General features: G+C 40.1%; 2 protein-coding genes across 3 annotated transcripts; one reads left to right on the top strand and one right to left on the bottom strand.

Moving 5' to 3' along the window:
- Positions 1-10,365, top strand: slc46a1 (solute carrier family 46 member 1). 2 transcript variants are annotated; one of them, XM_051957800.1, is made up of 7 exons: positions 1-747; positions 849-962; positions 3,290-3,681; positions 4,240-4,718; positions 5,453-5,536; positions 5,787-5,943; positions 6,945-10,365. In XM_051957800.1, exons 1-7 carry the CDS (start codon positions 682-684, stop codon positions 6,997-6,999), a joined length of 1,347 nt encoding a protein of 448 aa, XP_051813760.1. In that variant the 5' UTR covers positions 1-681; the 3' UTR covers positions 7,000-10,365. The 2 variants fall into 2 exon arrangements, with proteins under 2 accessions (XP_051813760.1, XP_022066451.2); XM_022210759.2 differs by having other exon boundaries at positions 10-962.
- Positions 10,366-10,941: 576 nt separating this feature from the next.
- On the bottom strand, positions 10,942-21,270 carry sarm1 (sterile alpha and TIR motif containing 1). Its single transcript, XM_022210767.2, has 8 exons — positions 20,097-21,270; positions 16,270-16,888; positions 15,964-16,176; positions 15,776-15,867; positions 14,670-14,996; positions 14,193-14,382; positions 12,328-12,449; positions 10,942-12,123 (listed from the first exon to the last, which is right to left on the bottom strand). Exons 1-8 carry the CDS (start codon positions 20,558-20,560, stop codon positions 12,012-12,014), a joined length of 2,139 nt encoding a protein of 712 aa, XP_022066459.2. The 5' UTR covers positions 20,561-21,270; the 3' UTR covers positions 10,942-12,011.
- Positions 21,271-21,933: the final 663 nt, after the last annotated feature.

Here is a 21,933-nt window from a genome sequence, read left to right as displayed (position 1 = left end):
TTGCTTTCTTTATTATTATATCACATTGATTTTTTTAAAATAGCCTCTATAATACAACTGCATAACAAACCTCCTGATATTCATATTTCTGTGATCCACTATGCTACCTGTTGGAAATTTATCTGGCAGAGGAGATTGTATATTACGATATAAATTTGATTTATGTATTTAAGAAGTAAACTATAATGTATTTCAGCACCATTTTTGCTCATGTTCAAGACATTCTGAATGTCTCCTTTATGTTATTTTTTTCTTGGGGTGGTGTATGAATGCATGTATGGTAAATATTAAAGGGGACACATGCTTATCTGCCACTGTGAAGGTTAGCAGAAAATTAAAGTGTAGTACACCCCTTTGTCCAGATGAGGTTGCTGAGTCCACACTATAATCCAGCACTGGTATTGCTTCCTCTATTTTTTTTTTTCCTGAGCTGGCAAATAAGTTGACTTTAAGCTGCTCGTTTTATGAAAGCTAACAGACACAGAAGCACCGTCAACTGACCTGCGTTAGCATCTTTAGCTAGCTCGTTAGCTACACGGCTATAGCTTCGCTTCATGTCAACGCGTCGCTTTTCACTCATAAGTCTCCACCATATTTACTGTGAAAACATACCGGTTACTAACGTTTAGTTTGTTCCGTTCGCCATGGACGAGCCGGACACGGCGGCAATACTCCCCGGAGATGTCCTCGACGCCGCATCAAATGACGACCAACTGTCCGACACGCTCGACCACAAAAAGGAGGCCGGTGAGCCAACGTCCAGCTCCGTCCGCCCACCGTTTACATGCTGGCTGCCGGTGTCTGTGGAGCCGGTGATGTTCCTCTCCATGTTCTCTCTGGCCCTGCAGAATCCTCTGTCCACCCAGTATCTGTGGGACCGAATCAGTGAGGACCTCGGCTACAACGGCTCCAAGAGGTCGGAGTGCGGCAACACCTCCTTGCCCCCCGACCCGCTCCAGAAGGTACCCGAAAAACAGTCAGTACAGGGGGGCATTTAAGTTAAGTTGGTCTGTGTGGAGGGGGAAAGCAGTGCATTTGCCCTTTTTACTGGTGTAAGTTTAACACAATTGTTAAATGTGCAGGTTTGACAGTAAGTTAGAAACTTTAAATGTCCCATATTATGCCCCCTTTCAGCAAATAAGTCTCCCAAGTCCCTAAATGTGAATTTAAAAATTTCTGTTCAAAATACAACAGACAGTTGAATTTAGGATGAAATTATAGCTCTAAGCTTTAGTCTTGTTCTAAATAAACGTTTGCTGTTACACTTGTCCTCCTTGTGAGACTAGGACTTTCTCTCAGAGCAATCATGTGACATTGAACTGTCAAAATTTACGACACACCTGTGGTTTTAACTGCTGTGTTGGTGAGTTTGTGAGATGACATTGCACTTATAAAATAAATTGTTTAGCAGTGCAGAAATGTGTAGTTTTAAAGGACTGCATTTTTAGTCACTGTTTCATACTCATTCCTTTGTCTGACAATAGACACAGCAAAATATGCTTATTGGGAATTCAGCTGTATTAAAATACAATCTATGTGAGCACAGAGAGCAGGAGAGAAGCAAACAGATGTAAACACAGGCAGAGTTTAGGTTGCACTAAATCACAACATTCAATATAAAACCACTGTATAGCACACAGTTTGAAACTGGTTTTAATCAGTCTTAAGTTTTCCACCATGTCTACAGAGATCTGTCCTGTGGACATACAATCACAACTGATTGTAACGTAATCACTGAGGTATCAATCTGTTTTGGTGACATCGCCATCAAAATTAAAGTTAGAAAGTAGCAACTGAGCAAAATTCTTCCAGTCTTGCAAAACTGGAAGGCTAGAAATGTCCTCATATCTAAACAGCTTCTACTTTCCACCTCTAATTTTACAAGACAACCACAAAACGCAATAAAAATGGATTTTCACCATATAACAGTTACATAAGTCTGCTTGTTAAATGTGCAGCTTGGACAGAGATAGAAAAATGTAAAGCCTTTTTTGCTTTCATACACAAAACACAGGTTTCACAAATTGATCTTTAAACAGTCTTAATCCTTCTAAGTAAGTTGACTTGCGTACAAGGGTGCACTATAAGAGGAAAAGCTCATGTGGGATACTGACATTAATGATGGCGTTGTTTGAATCACTATCCTGGGAATCCTTTCCAGTGTGTCAGCACTTTCAATCTTTTCACCTAAATAAAGTACAGCCTTTATTGATGTTATTCATTACCCTGCTGTGAAAAAAGTGTGCAATATCTCTGGGTTACAGTCGAAAGTATATAATTCAACTAAAATTGCAATTACAATTTCAACTACAACTTCAGAACTAGTATAAATATTACCAAAATTCTAATACGGTCAAGTTCAACATCTGAATCTTAGCAGCTGCAAGTTTTTCATAAAGGTAAAATGTGTTGCAACATATCATTATAAATTAAGCATTATGGTTCTATAGAAGTTCCCTGACCTACAAATCACATTTTCAAATCACAAAAGGTATTATGCTTGTTTGGTACAGACCACAGAAAAGAAAATCACATCATTGTTTTTATAAAACAATATATAGAAGTTATTCCTTAACTTGGCTTGTAGTACAATATCATTATCTGTCAACATTATCACAGTGTAACTTTGTGGATGTCATTCAGTTTTAATTTCAACACTATGAATGAATTCTATATTTTGGTTTAACTGGAGGGCGAGTACCAAAATACTTTTTTTTTTTTTTTTTTTTTTTTTTTTTTTTTATTCTGCAGTTCCTTTTTCTCTGTTTAGTGGTTCCCTTAAATAAATTCAGAATGGTATTGATAGTAAAGACATACAAGTCATGTTTGTGGTACCTTGACAAGTACTTTAAAATGATTCAAACACATAAAAAAAACATGAATCACTCTGGCAGCTTAAAGGCAAAGCCATAATAAAAAATATATTACAGGTAGATTAAGAGGCATTTTTCATTAGTAATTCAGTGAAACGGAATTATTGGAAATAAAAAAGACACCCTTTTAAACACGAGAAAAGACTGTGTTTAACCCTCAAACAGTTTGAAGAGGAACAAAAGCTGAAACAAAGCAAAAAGAATATGATCTACATGCAAAATTTGAAGGAAGTGGTGCACCAGCAGTCTATTAGACTGATTAGATTATCAGTTACATGCATCTGATTACACACACACAACTGACAGACAAAATTGTGTCTAGGTTGGACATAAGAAGCAACAACATGAATCTCTCCACATGCTATCACAGTGTCTCTGTTCAGTCTGATTGGCCTGGCTTACTCGTGTTTTTTCAGGAGGTAGAAACCTTAACAGCCCACTGGAACCTCTACATCAATCTGGGAGGCTTTTCTGTTGGTCTGCTGGTGGTTCCTCTCCTGGGCTCATGGAGCGACTTCGCAGGCCGCAGACCAGTCCTCATCTTCCCCAACCTGGGCCTGGCCCTGCAGGCGGTGGTTTACCTAGTGGTGATGTACCTCAAGCTGCCTGTGGTCTACTTTCTGCTGGGCAGGCTGCTCGGTGGCCTTTCAGGTGATTTTAATGCCATCCTGGCCGGCTGCTTCGCATATGTGGCCGACACCAGTGACAGGCGGTCTCGCACCTTCAGGGTGGCAATATTGGAGGCCTGTCTGGGTCTTTCAGGCATGCTGGCAAGCATCATCGGAGGACAGTGGAGGCGGGCACAAGGGTAAGAGTTGTTGATGCTTGGCTCAGAATCCAGATCTGTGCTACCTAAATACCGTAGGACACTATTTGAAATACTGTAGGATCTTAGCTGTATTATCACATTAGTTAGGTTATTCTCCAGTTTTAATGACATTGCAGTGCCCTAATATGTATTATAGTCAGGTAAAGTAGTGTTTTATATAATTGTTGGAGGGTTTTGATCCCTAATTTGTAAATTGTTCAAGTAAAATGACACCATAAAACATACTAAAGGGTTGTAATCCCAATATTTACACTTGTACATTACTTTAACAACAGTCGTAATTTGTTTTGTTGACATTTAAACACACCAGCTGTTGTCTTACATATGCAGGACAAAAGACCTTGATGTCACTTAGCAATTTTATCTTGTTTATATTGTGTATTTGGGATCTTATTTGTTGTTCGCATCATGTGTCTAATTTGATGTTTGATTGTAAAGCACTTTGTTTCAAAAGATACTATGTAAATAGATGTATTATTCTTTTTTTATTATTAAATGAAGATGTGTTACATTCATGATTTTTCTAACTTTATTTAGTTACATCAACCCCTTCTGGCTGGTCCTGGCTACCAACTTGGCTTCAGCTCTGTACACTTACCTGTTCGTCTGCGAGTCTGTCTCCCAAGTCCCGACTGCCAAGCTGTTCTCCACTCACCACCACAAAGCTGTCTGGCACCTCTACTCAACGGGAGGCAGCAGCAACGAGTCTGGTGGAGGGTTTCACAGATGCAAGCTGTGGCTTTACACGCTGTGCTTCTTTCTGGTGGTGATGGTTCATTTCGGCGTCAGAGACCTGTACATATTGTATGAGCTGAGCTCACCGCTGTGCTGGGGGTCGGAGCTCATTGGCTTTGGATCAGCTGCTCTGAACCTGGGCTACCTGACCAGTCTGCTGGGGCTGAAGATCATGCAGTGCTGTCTGGAGGACTCCTGGGTGGCTCTCGTGGGTCTGGCCTCAAACATCATTGGGCTTATTGTGTTTTCTGTAGCTGACACCACGGAGCTCATGTTCACAGGTGAGAGGCTCTGGAGCCTGTTAGTAACATAAAGACGGTTTGTTGACTTTGGAACTAAGTGATGATAAATGAAATGACAGTGCAGCCCAAATGTTATTTTAAAAGACATGCAGATTTTTCTCCTTCATACAGAAAGACAGGGTGTTCATATGCTCCAGATGGTTTGCAGACACTGACTGTAGGCTAAAAATTATCCTTTAAAACCAAGTGACTGTAGCACAAACAATAACGGCACAAAATCAGTTTTATCTTATGAAGCATTATATACTATGTTTAGAAGAATGACACACAGCACTTAATGGGAGACAAGTTAAAGGTTTTTCTTGGCTTATGCCTTGAAGTAATAGGCGATGAGTGTCCAAAATCCCAATTTAGTACCATTAACTTCAAATGTAATGTTGCCTTGTGCTTTCCAGGCTATACAGGTGAAAAACCTCTAACATTATTAAACACATGCTGCCATAGGTACAGCTCAGCAGGTGACACACTGAGCAGACTGTATGTATGTTGGCAACCTTGACTACAAGCCAATAAAAACCTCATTATCATCTCTGCTTGTAGCTCTTGGCATGAATCAACATAGTTCACAAACAACTGTGCAGCATCATATGGGCAACCTTATGAAAGGATATGACTAAAGCTGCTGTAGTTATGCAAAAGTATAGAAGACAAAACTCACCTCAAAATACTTGATTTACAGATGATACTGAGCAATTACATTTTTCTGTCACCAGGTTATGGTCTGTCTTTCCTCTTCATGACTTCGACGCCTGTGCTCAGGTCAAAGCTGTCCAAGCTGGTGGATCCATCAGAGCAAGGTCAGTCACTGATTATGTGTAATACTATGCATGTTTAAAACCGAGGGGAAAATTGTATTATTACACCAAATGCAATCTGGAAATGAGAGCAGGCTCAGTGTGTCAGCTGTGCAGCGGTGGAATCAGTCAATGAACTAATTAGATCAGTAATGCAACATTGCAGTTTAATTGGAAGCACATGTTCCTTTGTCACAAGGGACAGCTCGTGTCCTGCGATGTTTACACAATGGGTGTTTGTGTTTTCTCCCAGGTGCCCTGTTTGCCTCTGTGGCCTGTGTGGAGAGCTTGTGTTTCCTGGTGGGCAGCGGGATCTTTAACTCCCTCTATCCAGCCACCCTGCACTTCATGAAAGGCTTCCCGTTCCTCTTTGCTGCCATCATCCTCTTCATCCCTGTTGGGATAATCGGGTGAGTCTGCTCTCGTCTCATTAGGTTTATTTGAGATGAACTGTGGCTGAAAAAAGGACAAGCGGACAGCAGAAACAAGAGGAGGAGTTAAAAGTTGAACAGTATTTTTGTACCAGCCTTCATTCTCTATAGAAATGCACCTATTTATTAAAATATGGTACACACGTTTGTTTGCAAGTAGTTTTTTTTATTATGACAGTCTATTACAATGCTTCATAAATTGCTCACTTTTATATTAACGCTAATGTAAATCAGCATTGAATTAGTTTGCCAGTGCATAATTTATCAGCTGAGCAGACCTGTCTCTTTGCAAACTACATAAGTACATTGGAAACGCTGCAAAATACTGAGATATAGCAGAAAGAAATAGAAGAAAATAGCTTCAGTATTGATATGGGAAATACTTGTCACAGCTGAACAATTGTTTTTTGGGTTTGTTTTTTTACATCCCTGGCATCTGTCATCACAAAATTAGGGTCGTTATAAACTTAAAGTATTAAGTCAGTGTTGCATAAATATTCAGTACATTATGGCGATATGTTGTGTACAGTTCATGATCTGTAATTTAAATGTATTGTTGTTATATTTAATTTATTCAGCCTTTCTGACTGATAAACATCACCATCAACCACACATTTGTTCACAGAATAAACCTTTAAAACCAGACAAAAGCAACATCGCCCAATTCAATTGAAATGTTCTATCAAACGTCTTGCTGTCAAGCCAGTTTCTAAATGACTTAGGCAATGACTTGGGGAACAACAAAATTCTGTGTGGTTTTTTTTTTTTTTTTTTTTTGAAACCAGGCTAGCTCCAGAAATGTCAGGATTTTGTCGTTGCATCAGAAGTCATCATGCATTGCTGGTGATCAACTGATTGATTCTGTTTTTGTTGTTGTTGTTTTTTTTTTGTTTTTTTCCTATTGCCTGTGAAGGAAAAAAAATGACACCTTCTAAAATAGAATCACAAAATGTTCATCGTTTTCATGTTTGTCTTTCTAGGACCCTGCAATGTTTAGACCAGAGGAGAAACCATGCAGACTCCACAGTGTCCTGACCTGTCAGAGAATGAAAGTTCATCCTGTTGTGAATGTACGAGGTGAGCAGGTCTGACACAGAGACATGCATCATGTCTGTCTGTGATGCTGGGAGACACTTTTGATCTTGACACGGTGATGAACAGGTGACTAGTTCCACCAAAGGATGAAGAATCAAGCTCCCGACTGACATTACTGCTCAAACTCTTCTGTCTTACCGAGCCGGTCGAGGTTCTCGCTTCGTCTGGTACTAAAAACTGACAGTCTTCAGTTATTTTATCAACACAGTTCTACAAATGAACACTATTCAGTACAATTTTTAACGCTATTTAGTACGGTTTTTTTTTTTTTTAACACAGCTCACGTGCCAAAGACTGTGCCGCCTTACATTTCTATTTTAGATCATTTGTGATGCAGGTGGGGTTCCTGATTATTACTTATTAATAAGTGAGACACACTTTCTGCTAATAGTTTCTTACAAATACTACTATTCAAACCAGTGTCTTGTTAGTAAACGTTTTCATTACCGAAAGAATTCAGATACACAAAAAGTATCTGATTGATCAATATGCAGTTTTCTGTGTGACTGTTTTTGTTTCATATAATGATGTGCGTTATGACAAAAGGGACAAAAAGTACAAGTCTTAACTGGATACTGCATGTATTTGTTTGTAGTTTGTGAAAGTTTAATGTCTGTATTGTTAGTGTATATTGCTGGATCAATGTTTGCTGCTTTCCTGTCGAGGACACACTTGATAAAGAGATTTTAATGTCAGTGAAACTTTTACCTGGTTAAATGCAGGATAATAATGTGCAGAAATGGACAGCTAAGGAGCTTTTATTATGAAAGTGTTGGGTTTATATCCAGCTCAGTAGTTTCTAAAAAACATTCAGTTATTTCATTAGATAACCTAATGATGACATTATAATGTTTAGCAGTTTGAATAAATCAAACTGACATTTCATTTAAGTGTTTAGGTACTTTTGATTTGTTAGTTATCACAGCATTTGTGGCAAGATTTACCAAAAATTCAAAATTCTTAACTCAAATCTTTTGTTATACATAACTGTGATGTAATTTTATTTTGTATAATGCTGCTGCTCTTTGATTTATGTAGGAGAGACGTTCAGACCAGTGAAAATATTCATTTCTTAATACTGAAGTAATATCACAGAAGGAGGTATAACTTTACCTGAAAATCTTAATCTACCATGAAGACTGAACTCAACCTGTGTTTGTTTACCAAAAAAGGGACAGAATGTGATTCACTAATGTCATTAATTTGAATGATACATAGAATGAACGAAGCTTGTGTTTTTCTTGAAATAAGTCTTAGTGACTTGTATGAGAATGCACTATTCTAAACTAATGACTAATACAGTAGAAACACAGCTAAAGTTATTGTAGCACCCGTATGCAGCCACTCTATTGAGGTGATCACCCCCAGAATGGTGGGTGATCCAGAAACTACTAAATAAATAATAGATATCAAAATAATGAGTTCCAGAGAAAGTTTTTCTTTTTGGCCAAATGAACTAAAGAGAGGTCGGATTTAATACAACACAAACATATATATACATACACAACCAGTAAGTCAAGAAAACGTAAAAAGAAATAACTTTCCCAAAAACTAATTGTCTGTTCAGATAGGTGACCCCGGGTGGTCCTAATGACCAGTTCTGATGTTAAACTAAATCCTTCTCTCTCACAATAAACAGCAATATTTCCCTTTCAGTTTATCCCACCGTTTCAAAACCCACAAAGTCAATACAATAGAATTATGCTCTATGAACACTCACTCAGGTGCACACACCCATACACACACATGGCCAAGTCTACTCACTGTCCCGTGTTCAGTCCGAAATGACAACACGTTGCAACGCTGTTTGGTCCACAAAACATTGCGGTGAAACAGCGCTCACAAAAACATTAAGTGCGGTGAAACGCTCCAATCTGACGGTGGCTAGCGTTAGCCGCTAGCCTCCTATCGAGCTGCTCACACACTGCTCCCGCAGTCGGTTTAGTCAAAAACGCTTTAGATGTGTGTTGTGTAATTTTTGGTCACTGCTGAATCACTGTCGGCTTTTAGGTGTGCAGAGGAGTTTTTTTTTTTGTTTGTTTTTTGTTTTTACTGAATCGTGCTGCTACAAACTGTTTTTACGGTGATTTCTTTTTTTTAAAATGAGACATCTAGAACAAAATGATTTTGATGAAATATTACAATTAGAATTTTTTTAAATGAGCCCCATTTTTACCAGTGAAATTATGTACACACTAATGCATCTGCTAACAATCCAATAATTTACATTATTATCAAATAAGTCACTCTGCATAATGAGTACTTCAGCATTTAGGATTGAAATATATTTTAATGCTGATATTTTTTGTGCATTCATGCAAATATAGTTTTGAATACAGGCTTTGTACATGTGACATTTGTACACTGGTATTTTATTTTTACTTTCTAAAAGATCTGAATACTCTGCTGATTTCACTGGAGAGTCATCCATGTTAACATCAAGGCCAAACCTGTTTGTGGACATATTAAATAAAACCCTCAAACAGCGAAGTCAGTATAAGTCATATTGTCACTCTAAGCTGTGCAAAACGTGTCCAAACCCAGCTCTTAGTGATCCACAGCACAGAGTGAAACTGTAGAGGCAGCAGGATTTATTGAGTTTCATCTTTACCCCCCTTCCTCTTTAAATAAAACACACGACACAGACCAAACTCCCTGAAGATCCCCCCCGCCCTCCTCAACACCGGAGAGTCCCAAAGCACAGAAACACAGCCAACATGAACACAGGGGTCACGACCCAGCGCCACAGTGAAACAACACAAAACCAAATCTGCTTTAAAATGCACCAAGGGAAGTTAGAAGGGGGGTGGCATGGCTCAGTGGGTAGAGTGGCCGTCTTGTAACTGGAAGGTTGCCGGTTTGATCCTCTGCTCGTCGAGCTCATGTCGAGGTGTCCCTGAGCAAGACACCTAACCCCTAATTGCTCCTGGTGGGTTGTGGTTAGCGCCTTGCATGGCAGCTCCCGCCATCAGTGTGTGAATGGGTAAATGTGACATATCATGTAAAGCACTTTGGATAAAAGTGCTATATAAATACAACCATTTACCATTTTAGAAGGTTAAGTGAAGTATTGAGCTACAGTGAACTGATCAACATGAAGATTATTGGTGACATTTGACTGCAGTTTGGTTGGATAATGTGGTCAAAGCCATGATGTTATGTAACAAAACTGAACAACAAAGCTGTCTAACCTTCATCATAATCAAAATATGGATCATTTTGAAAAGTTTGTGAAAAATACGATGCATAATTCATTTCTGTTTGTATGCCACATTTAAGTGGGCAAAATAAACATGAAGAATTTCACTTTTTTGTACAATCTGTTTTATTGTTGACTGTTCTGTTTCAAATGAATGTGGGAATTTTTCTTTCATAAAACGCGTAACATTGTGTGATACTGCTAGACAATAAAAGGAATGTTAATACACAGAGCACATTTAATAAATAGAATCATGACATTTTTATGGAGCATGAGCATTACAGGCAACTAATATTAAGGCAATGTCAGAAAAAAAGCCCTGAAGAAAAGAGTTCTAGTTTAATCTGTCATTACACGTCTATAAGGTGAGTTCCTTACAGATGCTGGAAGATGCTGCATCAAAAAAAAAAAACATATTCTGCCAGTTAAATGGAATTTTTTGAACAATAATCTTGAGCAAAACATCCCGACAACGCCTGGGATTCATTTGCTGGGCTTAAAGAAAGAATCACATATTTATCTCAGCATCATCACAGCAAGATGTTTTTCATTTTCACTAACCTTTTGCACTTTTCGTGATTGCTGGAGCTATTTGTGCTAAACAAGGATACATTTTCAGTTTCCAAGCAGACAAATAACAACCCAAAGGACTCAGCACTGGGGTGAAAAAAAATTCAAGTCAGCAGTATTAAATGATAGTTTAATGCAACAAGTCCTCAAATTCATACGACCACACAGGTCGTATGTAACATGTCCCTGAATACAACCAATGAGAGCGTATTTAGGTTAGCGCCCCTACGGGAGACAGGAAGGCATTACGGGATTTAATACGCGAAAGGGCTTTTCCCTCACTTTCGCAAGACGGTTTTAGGGTTAATGTTAGGTAAAAGTTTGTTCATGATGACGTTTCAGCTGAGACACCGGAGTGTCGATATTTACTCAACTGCTAGAGGTCGCTTAACTTCAAAACGTAACACTCGGTCGTAATACGGGCGTGTACAGACGACCTATGTGGTCATTTTTTCAGTGAGGACAGTCTCGTTTAATGTTTTGCAGTACAGCAGTCGTAAAACTGTATTTTTGAGTTCTGTAGGTTAATGCATGTCAAAGTCACTTTAATGTGCTTTAGTAACAGAAAGATTTTAATACTACATGGATACTTTTCACTGCATCTGCACTTTATTCCTGTTCAATACTCCATCATGACTGCGGCTTAGTCGACATCCACATTCTCATCATGAACAAATCAGTAAATTTGCTACGAAAGGTTTCTTTCCCATCATACTTAATACAACAAAACTCAATAAAACAGACATGTCAGAAAGTCTGAGATCAGCTTTGGTCCTTCTAATGTGTCCACGGTAAAGAAAAGATGATTACATATAAAGTAACTTGAATGCAGATTGAAGTGTTAGTGGATTGCTGTTTGCTGGGTGCCAGTGACGGCTGATCACAGTTAGTTTCCTGAGATACAGAAGGCGTATACTGTGCCTTATTACACATATACAGCAGTATGAGAGGAGCTAACATTAAAGGCTTACAGTTCACTATATACAATCCTATAGTTTTTAAACTATTGTTCATACTTAAGTGAGTCTATCGATATTAGGCGTTTGGTGAACGTGTAATCTAGTTCACTTCACATGCATTTGGGCAGAGCAGGGAAAGCTGCTGGACAGTTTACCAAAGAACATGTGGAATTTGGCGTCACAAATCGTTTTTATAGCTGAGGTCTAACTGCGTTTATGTCAGGTTATTTCTTCTTCTGCCCTTTGGAGGCGTCTGAGCCGTCGATTTGGTCTTGGTGTCCTTTCAGAAAGCGGAGGATCTTCTCGATTGTGGCCTCTTGGTATTCGTGGGACCATCTAAAGAGAGACGACAGCAGGTATGTGATGATTCATCTGCTAAATATCTATCCTAAATAATACGTTTAACCCTTGTACTGATGAAATGCACAGGAAAGAAATATGAGGTTTTGAGAGTATCAGCAGAAATGGATTTCCCCCAGTGGCGTGTGGTAAACAGCAAAATGTGCTGCCCCAGTTACAGTCGAGTAAACAGTGACTCACTTGATGCAGTTGAAGTTGAGAACAGCTCTCATGTCCTCTGGTAGAGTCATGGGGTCGGGCCACATGAAATTATCTGTGACAGGAACTATGTTCTTCTTACCAGCCAGAGCCGTGACAATCTCCTGCAAGGCAAAATATATGAGATATAACATCCCAACCAGAGAAAGCACAAATGACTGGATTCATCTCCAAGTAAAACATCATCTGATCTCTTGTTTTAGCTGCAACGTGTATGTAAGCTTTACTACAGCAGCTCAGACAGTGTGAGTTTGCTGAGAGTAGCTGATACTATTTTGCGATTCTAATGAGAGGAGTTATGACATTAAGATATAAAAAGAGCTTCTTGACAGTATCAAGGTACATAACAGAACATGTAACCTTCAGAGAAAGAGCAGGTGCCGTATACGTAGTGGAGACAAATACAGAATAATCAACTTGAATGTAATATACATGCTTCTTTTAACCTTCTGAACTTCAAGCAGTGTCTCGGGGCATTTCTTTGCTCCTGTCACATTTTCCTAGCCTAGCCATGCTAGACTCATGTTTCTGACGGCACAAGGGTCTAGGGAAGCTCGACAGGGAGGGAGGTGGGCTAAAAGGTTGTCTATCAAATCCCTCTGCAGCAATTGGGTAGGTATACAACCAATCAACGCAACGAATAGGCTGACGTAGTTCCGAGAGCACCGGCGGATTGTGGCTAAGTCCCATTAGCTTCCCAACCAGCGGAGCCAACTGGTATATTAAGGATTTGCCATATCCCGTCGGCATAAGTCCAAATACATCTTTCTTCTCAATGAAACACTTCAGTGCCGTCCTTTGTTTATCTTTCAAGTTGAATTTTAGCTTCAAATCTTTAAGGGCTGTGGCCAAAGCTGAGTCGAAAGATAACTGTTTATTGTGCACCGGTTGTTTCTGTCAGAATCGTCGCGCCTCTGTCGTCACTTCGTTACGCCCGCCTTCTGACTCTACACTTCATGGTGATTGGTCCGGCCAGTTTTAGGAGCATCCAACCTCGAGCCTTATGGAGGGTAACTAGACCCACCCTGGCAGAGAATTAAATTCGTTGCCGTGGGTTCTCTAGCGCGGCTAGGCGAACATTTTCCCTCAGCGTGGACTCATTTTTCGCTGCATTATAAAGTTCTGTACTGCTCTGGAAACAGCACAACCCTGGCTAATAGTACAGAGAACTCAATCGCGCACTATTGAATGAAAGTTCAATTACTTTATTTTACTTTAACAACTTCAAATCAACATGTTGAACGTTTTTCCAGCGCCCACGTGTTCCCAATACTGCGGAAAAAAGACTGTGACTTTAAATACCGCAGATATTCTACTGTTTACATTCTTAATTTATTTCCATATTTGTCTCCTCTATGATTTGTGTAAACACAACCTGCAGTACAGCCAAGTTCAGCTGAAAAGTCCCACATTTTTTCTCACATCCCAGCTGAGTCACTAATGGCTTGTTGGCAGGAGCTCAGGATTTTTTTGTGTTTGTATAGAATCTGGTGAGAGGAGAATAAGAAGTAGTAGAATAGAGCGTTTTGGATTAAATGCAATGATTATAAGCTTAGATTTGGTTGTTTTTCATATATCAGTAGTAGAAGAACCATCAAAAAGTTGAAAATACTTCTATTTTCACAGTTTCCAGCTCTGATAAATGGTGTTATTTTGCAGATCTTGCAAACAGAACACGCCTTTTAAACTTGCTTTGGGGGTTCAATTTGATCTGATATAATCCATGTAGTTCTGCTCTGCTGTTTTATCTCGCTAAGAAGCTGTGATCTGAAAGTTTTCAGCAAAAATTAGACACAATGAGACCTGACATTTCGAATGTGGCATACAGAGAATTGAAAACGTCTGACCTTATGCACCCAATCCTTCATTTCAGTGTCGTCCCTGCACTTGTCGAGTGCGTTGGCGGACAGGACCAGGATGAAGTTGCGAGCCCTCTGAACGCTCTGGATGAGCTTGTCGTGGAATTTACCCGCCTCCAGCTTCTCCACATCGATGAAGACACTGTAACCTCGAACCTGCAGGTGCACCTTCAGGAGGCTGGAAGAGAGACGGACAAGGTGAAGGCTGCTGACAAAATAATCACACTGTTTGACCTCACTGACATCTGACCTGTGCTTTTTCTGTGGCTATAATGTGTGTTTAATGTCTGCATCTGCCAGTTATAATAATATGTCAACTTCACTGGAGACAGATCTCATGTTCTCTGCATTTTCAGTGGAGAAAGTATGTGCATGTATCAGTTTCGACATCTGCAATCAGTTGTAAAGTATCTGCACATATTCCTACTACAAGACCACCTCCACCAGTCCTGATCCAGTTCTGACCTGGCCAGCTGGGAGCCGGTGACTCGCCGGTAGCTGATGAACACGTCTGGTCCTGCAGGCTGAGCGTCTGTGTGACAGGGCTTTAGAGGCCGGCGGGTCGCGTTCAGTATCTTTGCTCTGTGGACTCCGTTGTCTATTCGGCAGTCTAGCTGGAGCTGCGAGTCGGTGAGGTGCTGGACATTGTTGCGATCCACTCCTGACTGGACCAGGCCGTAGGTGTACTGACGGAAACGAGGGTCCACCTCCACTAACCAGTCGGCCATGTTGTTCGGGTCACACGTGGCGTAGTTGGCGTAAGTCTTCAGCACACGCAAGTCTCTCAGAAACCTGGACGGTGAGGCAGAACAGAAAGCAAAAGAGACCACAATGTAAAAAGAAAAAAAAGATTCAACAATTTACTGTTGTTATGCAGATTTTTTTCTCCTTTTTTTAAACTACAAACTATACAACACAGAAAAAAAAGCCTAATTTACATGTTGATTTTAAAATTTTAAAAGATGGCCAAAACTATAATTAATGTCTTCATCAAAGATCAGAATTTTTACAAAACATAGTATGTTACTTGACAAAGTGTGACCATTAAAATTAAACAGTTTAACTCTTTTAAATCTGTAAAAACAAAAAAAAACATTATTTTACAGATATAAAATACATTCTCAAAGAAAAATATGTAAATTAAGGATTGAAAATTTGTAATTTGTTTAACTGTTACTTTATTTTATTTTTTTGAATAATTTTCTGTAATTTTCCTTTTAGATTTTTTTTTTTTTTTTTTTTACAAAAAAGCAATAATTTAGACTGTAAAAAATCAGGCCAAATTTGTACTTCATGTCCACATTGAAAATCTATGTTTTTACAAATAGTAATTTGTTCTCTTACAATAACATTACACTGTTTTACTGTTTTTAAATCAGCAAAATATATAATTATGTTGCAGATATTTGCTGTCATTGTCATAGTTTTCATACTTTTTAAACGTTCCAATATTCCACCTTTTTTAACCATATTTTTTCCTGGCTGCCAGTTTTTTTTTTTTGCAGATTTTTTTTTTTACAGTGTAGTGTCACATCCTCAGACCTGTGAGCTGAGAGGATTTTTCCTCTTACCTTTTGCGGGTGAGGCCTGCAGTCATTCCCAGATCAGAGCTCAGATCGTGATCCGTGATGTTCAGCAGGAGATCTCCGTCCACCTGAAGCTCCTGGATAATAAAAGCAGTGAAACATCACTGACAGACCTACAGACGGATGAATGCTGCATTCATCTGTCTGTAGATTCTCTTTGATTTTTCACTCACCTGGAAGCGGTCGCAATAGGCACTAAAGCCAACCTGCTGCAGCCACGTCTGCACTTCACAGGTTTTCCAGTTGGGCACAGAAGACAGGATTCGTTTTGGTACTTCCTCTCCCATCATGGTCAGCGCCCGCTTGGCGAGGGAAGCAGCTGTGCCATTACTGGTGTACATGACGATTCTTTTCAGGCTCTGCACTGCACCGATCTCGTGAAATATCTTAAAGGAAGCACAGATTTAAAGCTTAATCACACCGAAGCTACTACAAGTGGATTGCTATTTAAAGTTGGGTTGTGTGTTAAGTGGTTGTACCTTCGTGTTCCGCTGACGGGACTTGATGCTGGTCTCAACACAAAGGTAAAAGGCTGCGATGCACTTTCCCTCCAGCCTTGTTCCATCCAGTAAAGGTAAGAGGTGCTGCAGGTCAGACGCTGTCTTCCCCTGCATGCAGTCTGCACTGTCCAGTAAACTGCGGGCGAAGTCATCCGGATCCAGAGAAGCGATGAACGGCTCCACCAGCTCCAGCGTTCCTGATTTCACCACTTCTTTCTCAATTTCTTTGTTTGTAGCTAGCACAGTCACAGCCAAGCAGGCGTGGAAGCGAATGAGTTCATCCTCTTTGGAGAATGCCAGAGGGAAAAGCCACTCAGCCGCCTGCTTCTCGATCATCCATCTCTGGCAGCGGTGGCCTCCGTACATGGCACAGTTGGCCAGTGCCACGGCACAGTGACGCAGCACGATGGGATCCGTGCCTCGGCACCAGAACAGGAGGGCGTCCAGGGCGCCGTTAGAGATGAGTTGGACGGACGTCTCCTCGGTGTGTTTGAACATGTGCTCCAGGATGCCGGAGACGCTGCGAGCCAGCTGAGCATCCTCCTGCTGTCGACTCAGGTTGAGGATGACTCCCAGACCCATGCGTGCTACATAGTCCCTGTCAACACAAGTTTGTAAAATGTTAACGCCTCCTAATTCATAAGAATCTGTAAGCTTGACTGAGTGTACTTAATAAATGACGAGTTAAACTACTGAACAAATGAGGCATAAACAGACGGGGTTATTTATGAGGCAAAAATACCCCAAAATTGTGATTTCAGCTGCTTAAACATAAGCATGGATTGCTTTTCTTTGTTTAATATCACTGTAAATTCACCACATTATTGTTTTAGGTTGCTGGATGTAAAAACTAAATAATTTTAAGATGTCATGTTAACTCTGACCTATATGCCAGGCGTTTTTAACATTTTTAAACAATTAGTAGAACAATCAAATATGTCAGAGTTGGTCATTGAAACAAAAATACATAATTTAACTTTTACAAGCCAATAAAAATAGCCTTGCTACAGCCTAAAGTTTGTAAAATTAGATTTCTCATTTAATTTGTGCAAAAAAGAGACTAATGTGACACCATCCTGGAGAAGTTTGCCATGTGTTAATACTTCCTAACTCATAATAATCTGCTATCTTGACTAACTGTAGTTCTAGTTCATAAACTACCTATTAAATAAACAGACATATATGATGTTTAATCAGTGTGCTGAAGCATTCAGACAATCAATAAATTGCTTAATTAAAAGCAAAACCGACTATTTTGCCAGTTAATTAATCCATGAAGTTATTGGTCAAGCAAAGATATCCAGCTGCTCAAATGCAAGGATGGACGCTTTTATTTGTTTTATACAATGTAAATTCAATCTATTTTAGTTTTGGACAACTGCACTTATAAACCAAATGGTTTTAATACACGTGGACAAAATTGTTGGTACCCCTCAGTTAAAGAAGGAAAAACCCACAATTCTCACTGAAATCACTTGAAACTCACAAAAGTAACAATAAATAAAAATTTATTGAAAATTAAATAATCAAAATCAGCCATCACTTTTGAATTGTTGATTAACATAATTATTAAAAAAACAAACTAATGAAATAGGGCTGGACAAAAATGATGGTACCCATAACTTAATATTTTGTTGCACAACCTTTTGAGGCAATCACTGCAATTAAACGATTTCTGTATTTGTCAATGAGCGTTCTGCAGCTGTCAACTGGTATTTTGGCCCACTCCTCATGAGCAAACAGCTCCAGTTGTCTCAGGTTTGATGGGTGTCTTCTCCAAATGGCATGTTTCAGCTCCTTCCACATATGTTCAATGGGATTCAGATCTGGGCTCATAGAAGGCCACTTTAGAATAGTCCAACGCTTTTCTCTCAGCCATTCTTGGGTGTTTTTGGCTGTGTGTTTTGGATCGTTGTCCTGTTGGAAGACCCATGACCTGCGACTGAGACCAAGCTTTCTGACACTGGGCAGCACATTTCTCTCCAGAATGCCTTGATAGTCTTCAGATTTCATCGTACCTTGCACACTTTCAAGACACCCTGTGCCAGATGCAGCAAAGCAGCCCCAAAACATTACTGAGCCTCCTCCATGTTTCACCGTAGGGACAGTGTTCTTTTCTTCGTATGCTTGGTTTTTGAGTCTATGAACAGAGTTGATGTGCCTTACCAAAAAGCTCCAGTTTGGTCTCATCTGTCCAAAGGACATTCTCCCAGAAGCTTTGTGGCTTGTCAACATGCATTTTTGCAAATTCCAGTCTGGCTTTTTTATGAGTTTTTTTCAGCAGTGGTGTCCTCCTTGGTCGTCTCCCATAAAGTCCACTTTGGCTCAAACAACGACGAATGGGGCGATCTGACACTGATGTACCTTGGCCTTGGAGTTCACCTTTAATTTCTTTGGAGGTTGCTCTGGGCTCTTTGGATACAATTCCAACGATCCGTCTCTTCAATTTGTCATCAATTTTCCTCTTGCGGCCACGTCCAGGGAGGTTGGCTACTGTCCCGTGGGTCTTGAACTTCTGAATAATATGAGCCACTGTTGTCACAGGAACTTCAAGCTGTTTAGAGATGGTCTTATAGCCTTTACCTTTAAGATGTTTGTCTATCATTTTTTTTCGGATGTCCTGGGACAATTCTCTCCTTCGCGTTCTGTTGTCCATGTTCAGTGTGGTACACACCTTTTCACCAAACAGCAGGGTGACTACTTGTCTCCCTTTAAATAGGCAGACTGACTGATTATGAGTTTGGAAACACCTGTGATGTCAATTAAATGACACACCTGAGTTAATCATGTCACTCTGGTCAAATAGTTTTCAATCTTTTATAGAGGTACCATCATTTTTGTCCAGCCCTATTTCATTAGTTTGTTTTTTTAAATAATTATGTTAATCAACAATTCAAAAGTGATGGCTGTTTTTGATTATTTAATTTTCAATAAATTTTTATTTATTGTTACTTTTGTGAGTTTCAAGTGATTTCAGTGAGAATTGTGGGTTTTTCCTTCTTTAACTGAGGGGTACCAACAATTTTGTCCACGTGTGTATGTCATGTTAGCTTTTCTAGACTAAATAATTCATAGAAAAAAATCAGCCTTTAACTTTTACAAAACAATAAAAACAACCTTACAGCAGCTTAAGTTGCAAAGCTTATAAGTTAAACTTGCTGTCGTTTATTATATTGTGTTACTTGTCCTGTTTCATCTGCCCTGTACACTAACATAAACTTTAATTTGTCACTATCTTAAACCTTAAAATCTTGATGGACTGAGCTTATTTGTATGGCAGAGCTGATGTTAACCCTCCTGTTGTCCTCATTTATGGGCATCAAAAAATATTCTTTCCTTGTCTGAAAAAAGTCCATAAATTCAGCAAAAAAAATCCCAAAATTTCTGAAAATTTGCAAAACCTTCAGAAAGAAAATTTCAATAATTCCTTAAAAGTTTATCTTTGAAGTTTATTTTTAAAAAATCACTCAAATTTGACAAGAAAATTCTTGTAAATATTTTTTTAAAAATGAGTAAAAATCCTCCAAAAATCTTAAAAATATCTAAAGTGATTACATATTTATCAGTAAAACGTCTAATATTTTCTAAGATGTTCTTAAGAAACATTTTTTAACATTTATTTTTTCCCACCAAAAAGTGTTCAAAGGTTTCTCAAAAATGTTGAAAGCATGGGCATCAGAAGTTTTACTGTGAAAACATTCCCCCCCCCCCCCCCCATTTTTAAACTTTAAAACGGGTCAATTTTGACCCACAGGACAACACGAAGGTCAATCTATATCCTGCTGTCACCGTGCCCACTGCTGTACCTGTTCTCTGAGATCAGGATCTGCTCCAGCAGTTTTGCAGACTCATAGGTGATCTCCACGGCAGGTGTCTGCTGCAGCTTCAGCAGCAGCTCCAGGCCGCCATCCAGCCGGATCCTGTTGCAGATTTCCTCGGCCACCTGACGGCCCACGGTGGGCAGAACCCAGGCCTCCTCCACCAGCTGATAGAGCTCCGCGATGGCTCTGCGGGTGTCATCTGAATCCGAGGTCTCCTTGGCTGACTTCAGCCTCCTGATGGCGGAGCGCAGGGCGGGGAGCGAGGTCTCCAGAACCGCCTGGACGTCCGCATTGATCCCCGGAGAGATGGCCTTGGGGTCGCCTCCGGAGCCGCTCCTCCCTCTCTGCAGGCGGCTCACATACTCCGGAACTGTGAGTCTGTCTGAGCTGAACATGATGGAGAAATGTCGATAGAGCCTGCACAGGAAGAGCGTCAGAGAAAAGAGCATCTACCGGCGGAAAGCAGCCCGATCGGTGTCAGTCGGTGCGTACAGGGCCGCGGCACTGGAATGTTTTTTTTGTTTACTGAGGCCTGTAATCCTCTCAGAGATGTCCAGCCTTGAAGATGCAGAGGACAGATGCGTCGGGCCTCAGCTGTAAATCAGAAGTGACAGCTTTCATGAAATTGCATCACCTCTCCGTCATGGTCATCCCTGGCACTGAGCCTTTAAACACTCATTAGCAGATCTTGAGCTGGATGTTTACGCACAGTCTTGGCTTCACAGGTGCTGCTTTGTCTCCCTCATCCCACCGACCAACAGATCACTTCTGAACAACGTGTCCCAAGAAGGTTCTTAAAAAGGCAAAAAGAAAAGACCAGAAACCAAGCCCTCCTGACCTCCTGAGGAAAATGAACTATTGTTGTCTGTTTTTTCTCCTGCATTCATTCAGATTTTCCAGACAAAGGAGGGTTGTTGTTCTCATAGTTGCTCCTTCCTCCGCATGCAGCGCACTGAGCTTGTTTTCAGCAGAATCACCACATATGATACTTCCCTCCATAAGCCTCTCCTGACCGCCGCATCCTTCGGTCAGCATCCGCAGGCTGACTGTTTCTTCAGGGGTCTGCACCGCCCTCCGGCTCTGGATGCTGCCGAGGATGTACAGTAACAGAAGCACCTCCTCCTCCCCCTTCCTCCCCACTTCCTCCCCTCTGTCCTTCCTGCATCACAAGCCGGCCTGAGCATGCGCACTGTGGCCTTCGTTATCTGTAAACAGTGCAGGCCCTCTGCTGGAGCAGCTGGGATTGTGTCACATGGACAAAATACCAAAGTCCAGGCAATAAAATCTTGTGATTCAACAGATATGAATGTAATCAAGCATCTGTGTCTCATTAAAAATACACAAAAAATAAAGTGACAAGTCTTAAAAAGCACCTGAAAGGTGTAATCTCTGAAATTCAAACTAAGTTACAGTGAAAGTCTGCAGTTCGTTCATTTTTGTCCATGATGAATTCATGTCAGAAGTGGATCTAAAGAGGGAACTGAAGCTTCTTACAGCACTAAAAAACTGAGATCATTGATATACTTCTGATAAAGAATAAATATAAGGTTACAGCTGATCTTTCAGAGAGGAAACTCTTTATTTATGAATTCAACTAGGAAGTCCATGAAGATAAAAATCTTTTTGGATGGAGACCTGAGCAAGAAGGTACCCCATTATAATATTACAAAAAAGAGAATGGGAAAAAATAAAGCACATTTAAACAACTGGGGGGTTGAGATTCACAAGACAAAATCCAGTTTAGTAGTAGCAGTTGCATTCTTAAGTTACACATCTTCTGATCGCAGCTTTGAGCTCTGTAAGAAGTTCTGAAGGTTGTTAC

Source organism: Acanthochromis polyacanthus, chromosome 13 (genome assembly GCF_021347895.1).
Source record: "Acanthochromis polyacanthus isolate Apoly-LR-REF ecotype Palm Island chromosome 13, KAUST_Apoly_ChrSc, whole genome shotgun sequence".
Classification (NCBI taxonomy): domain Eukaryota; kingdom Metazoa; phylum Chordata; class Actinopteri; family Pomacentridae; genus Acanthochromis; species Acanthochromis polyacanthus.
Note: the sequence above shows the minus strand (reverse complement) of the source record. Positions and strands in the feature narration are given on the sequence as shown.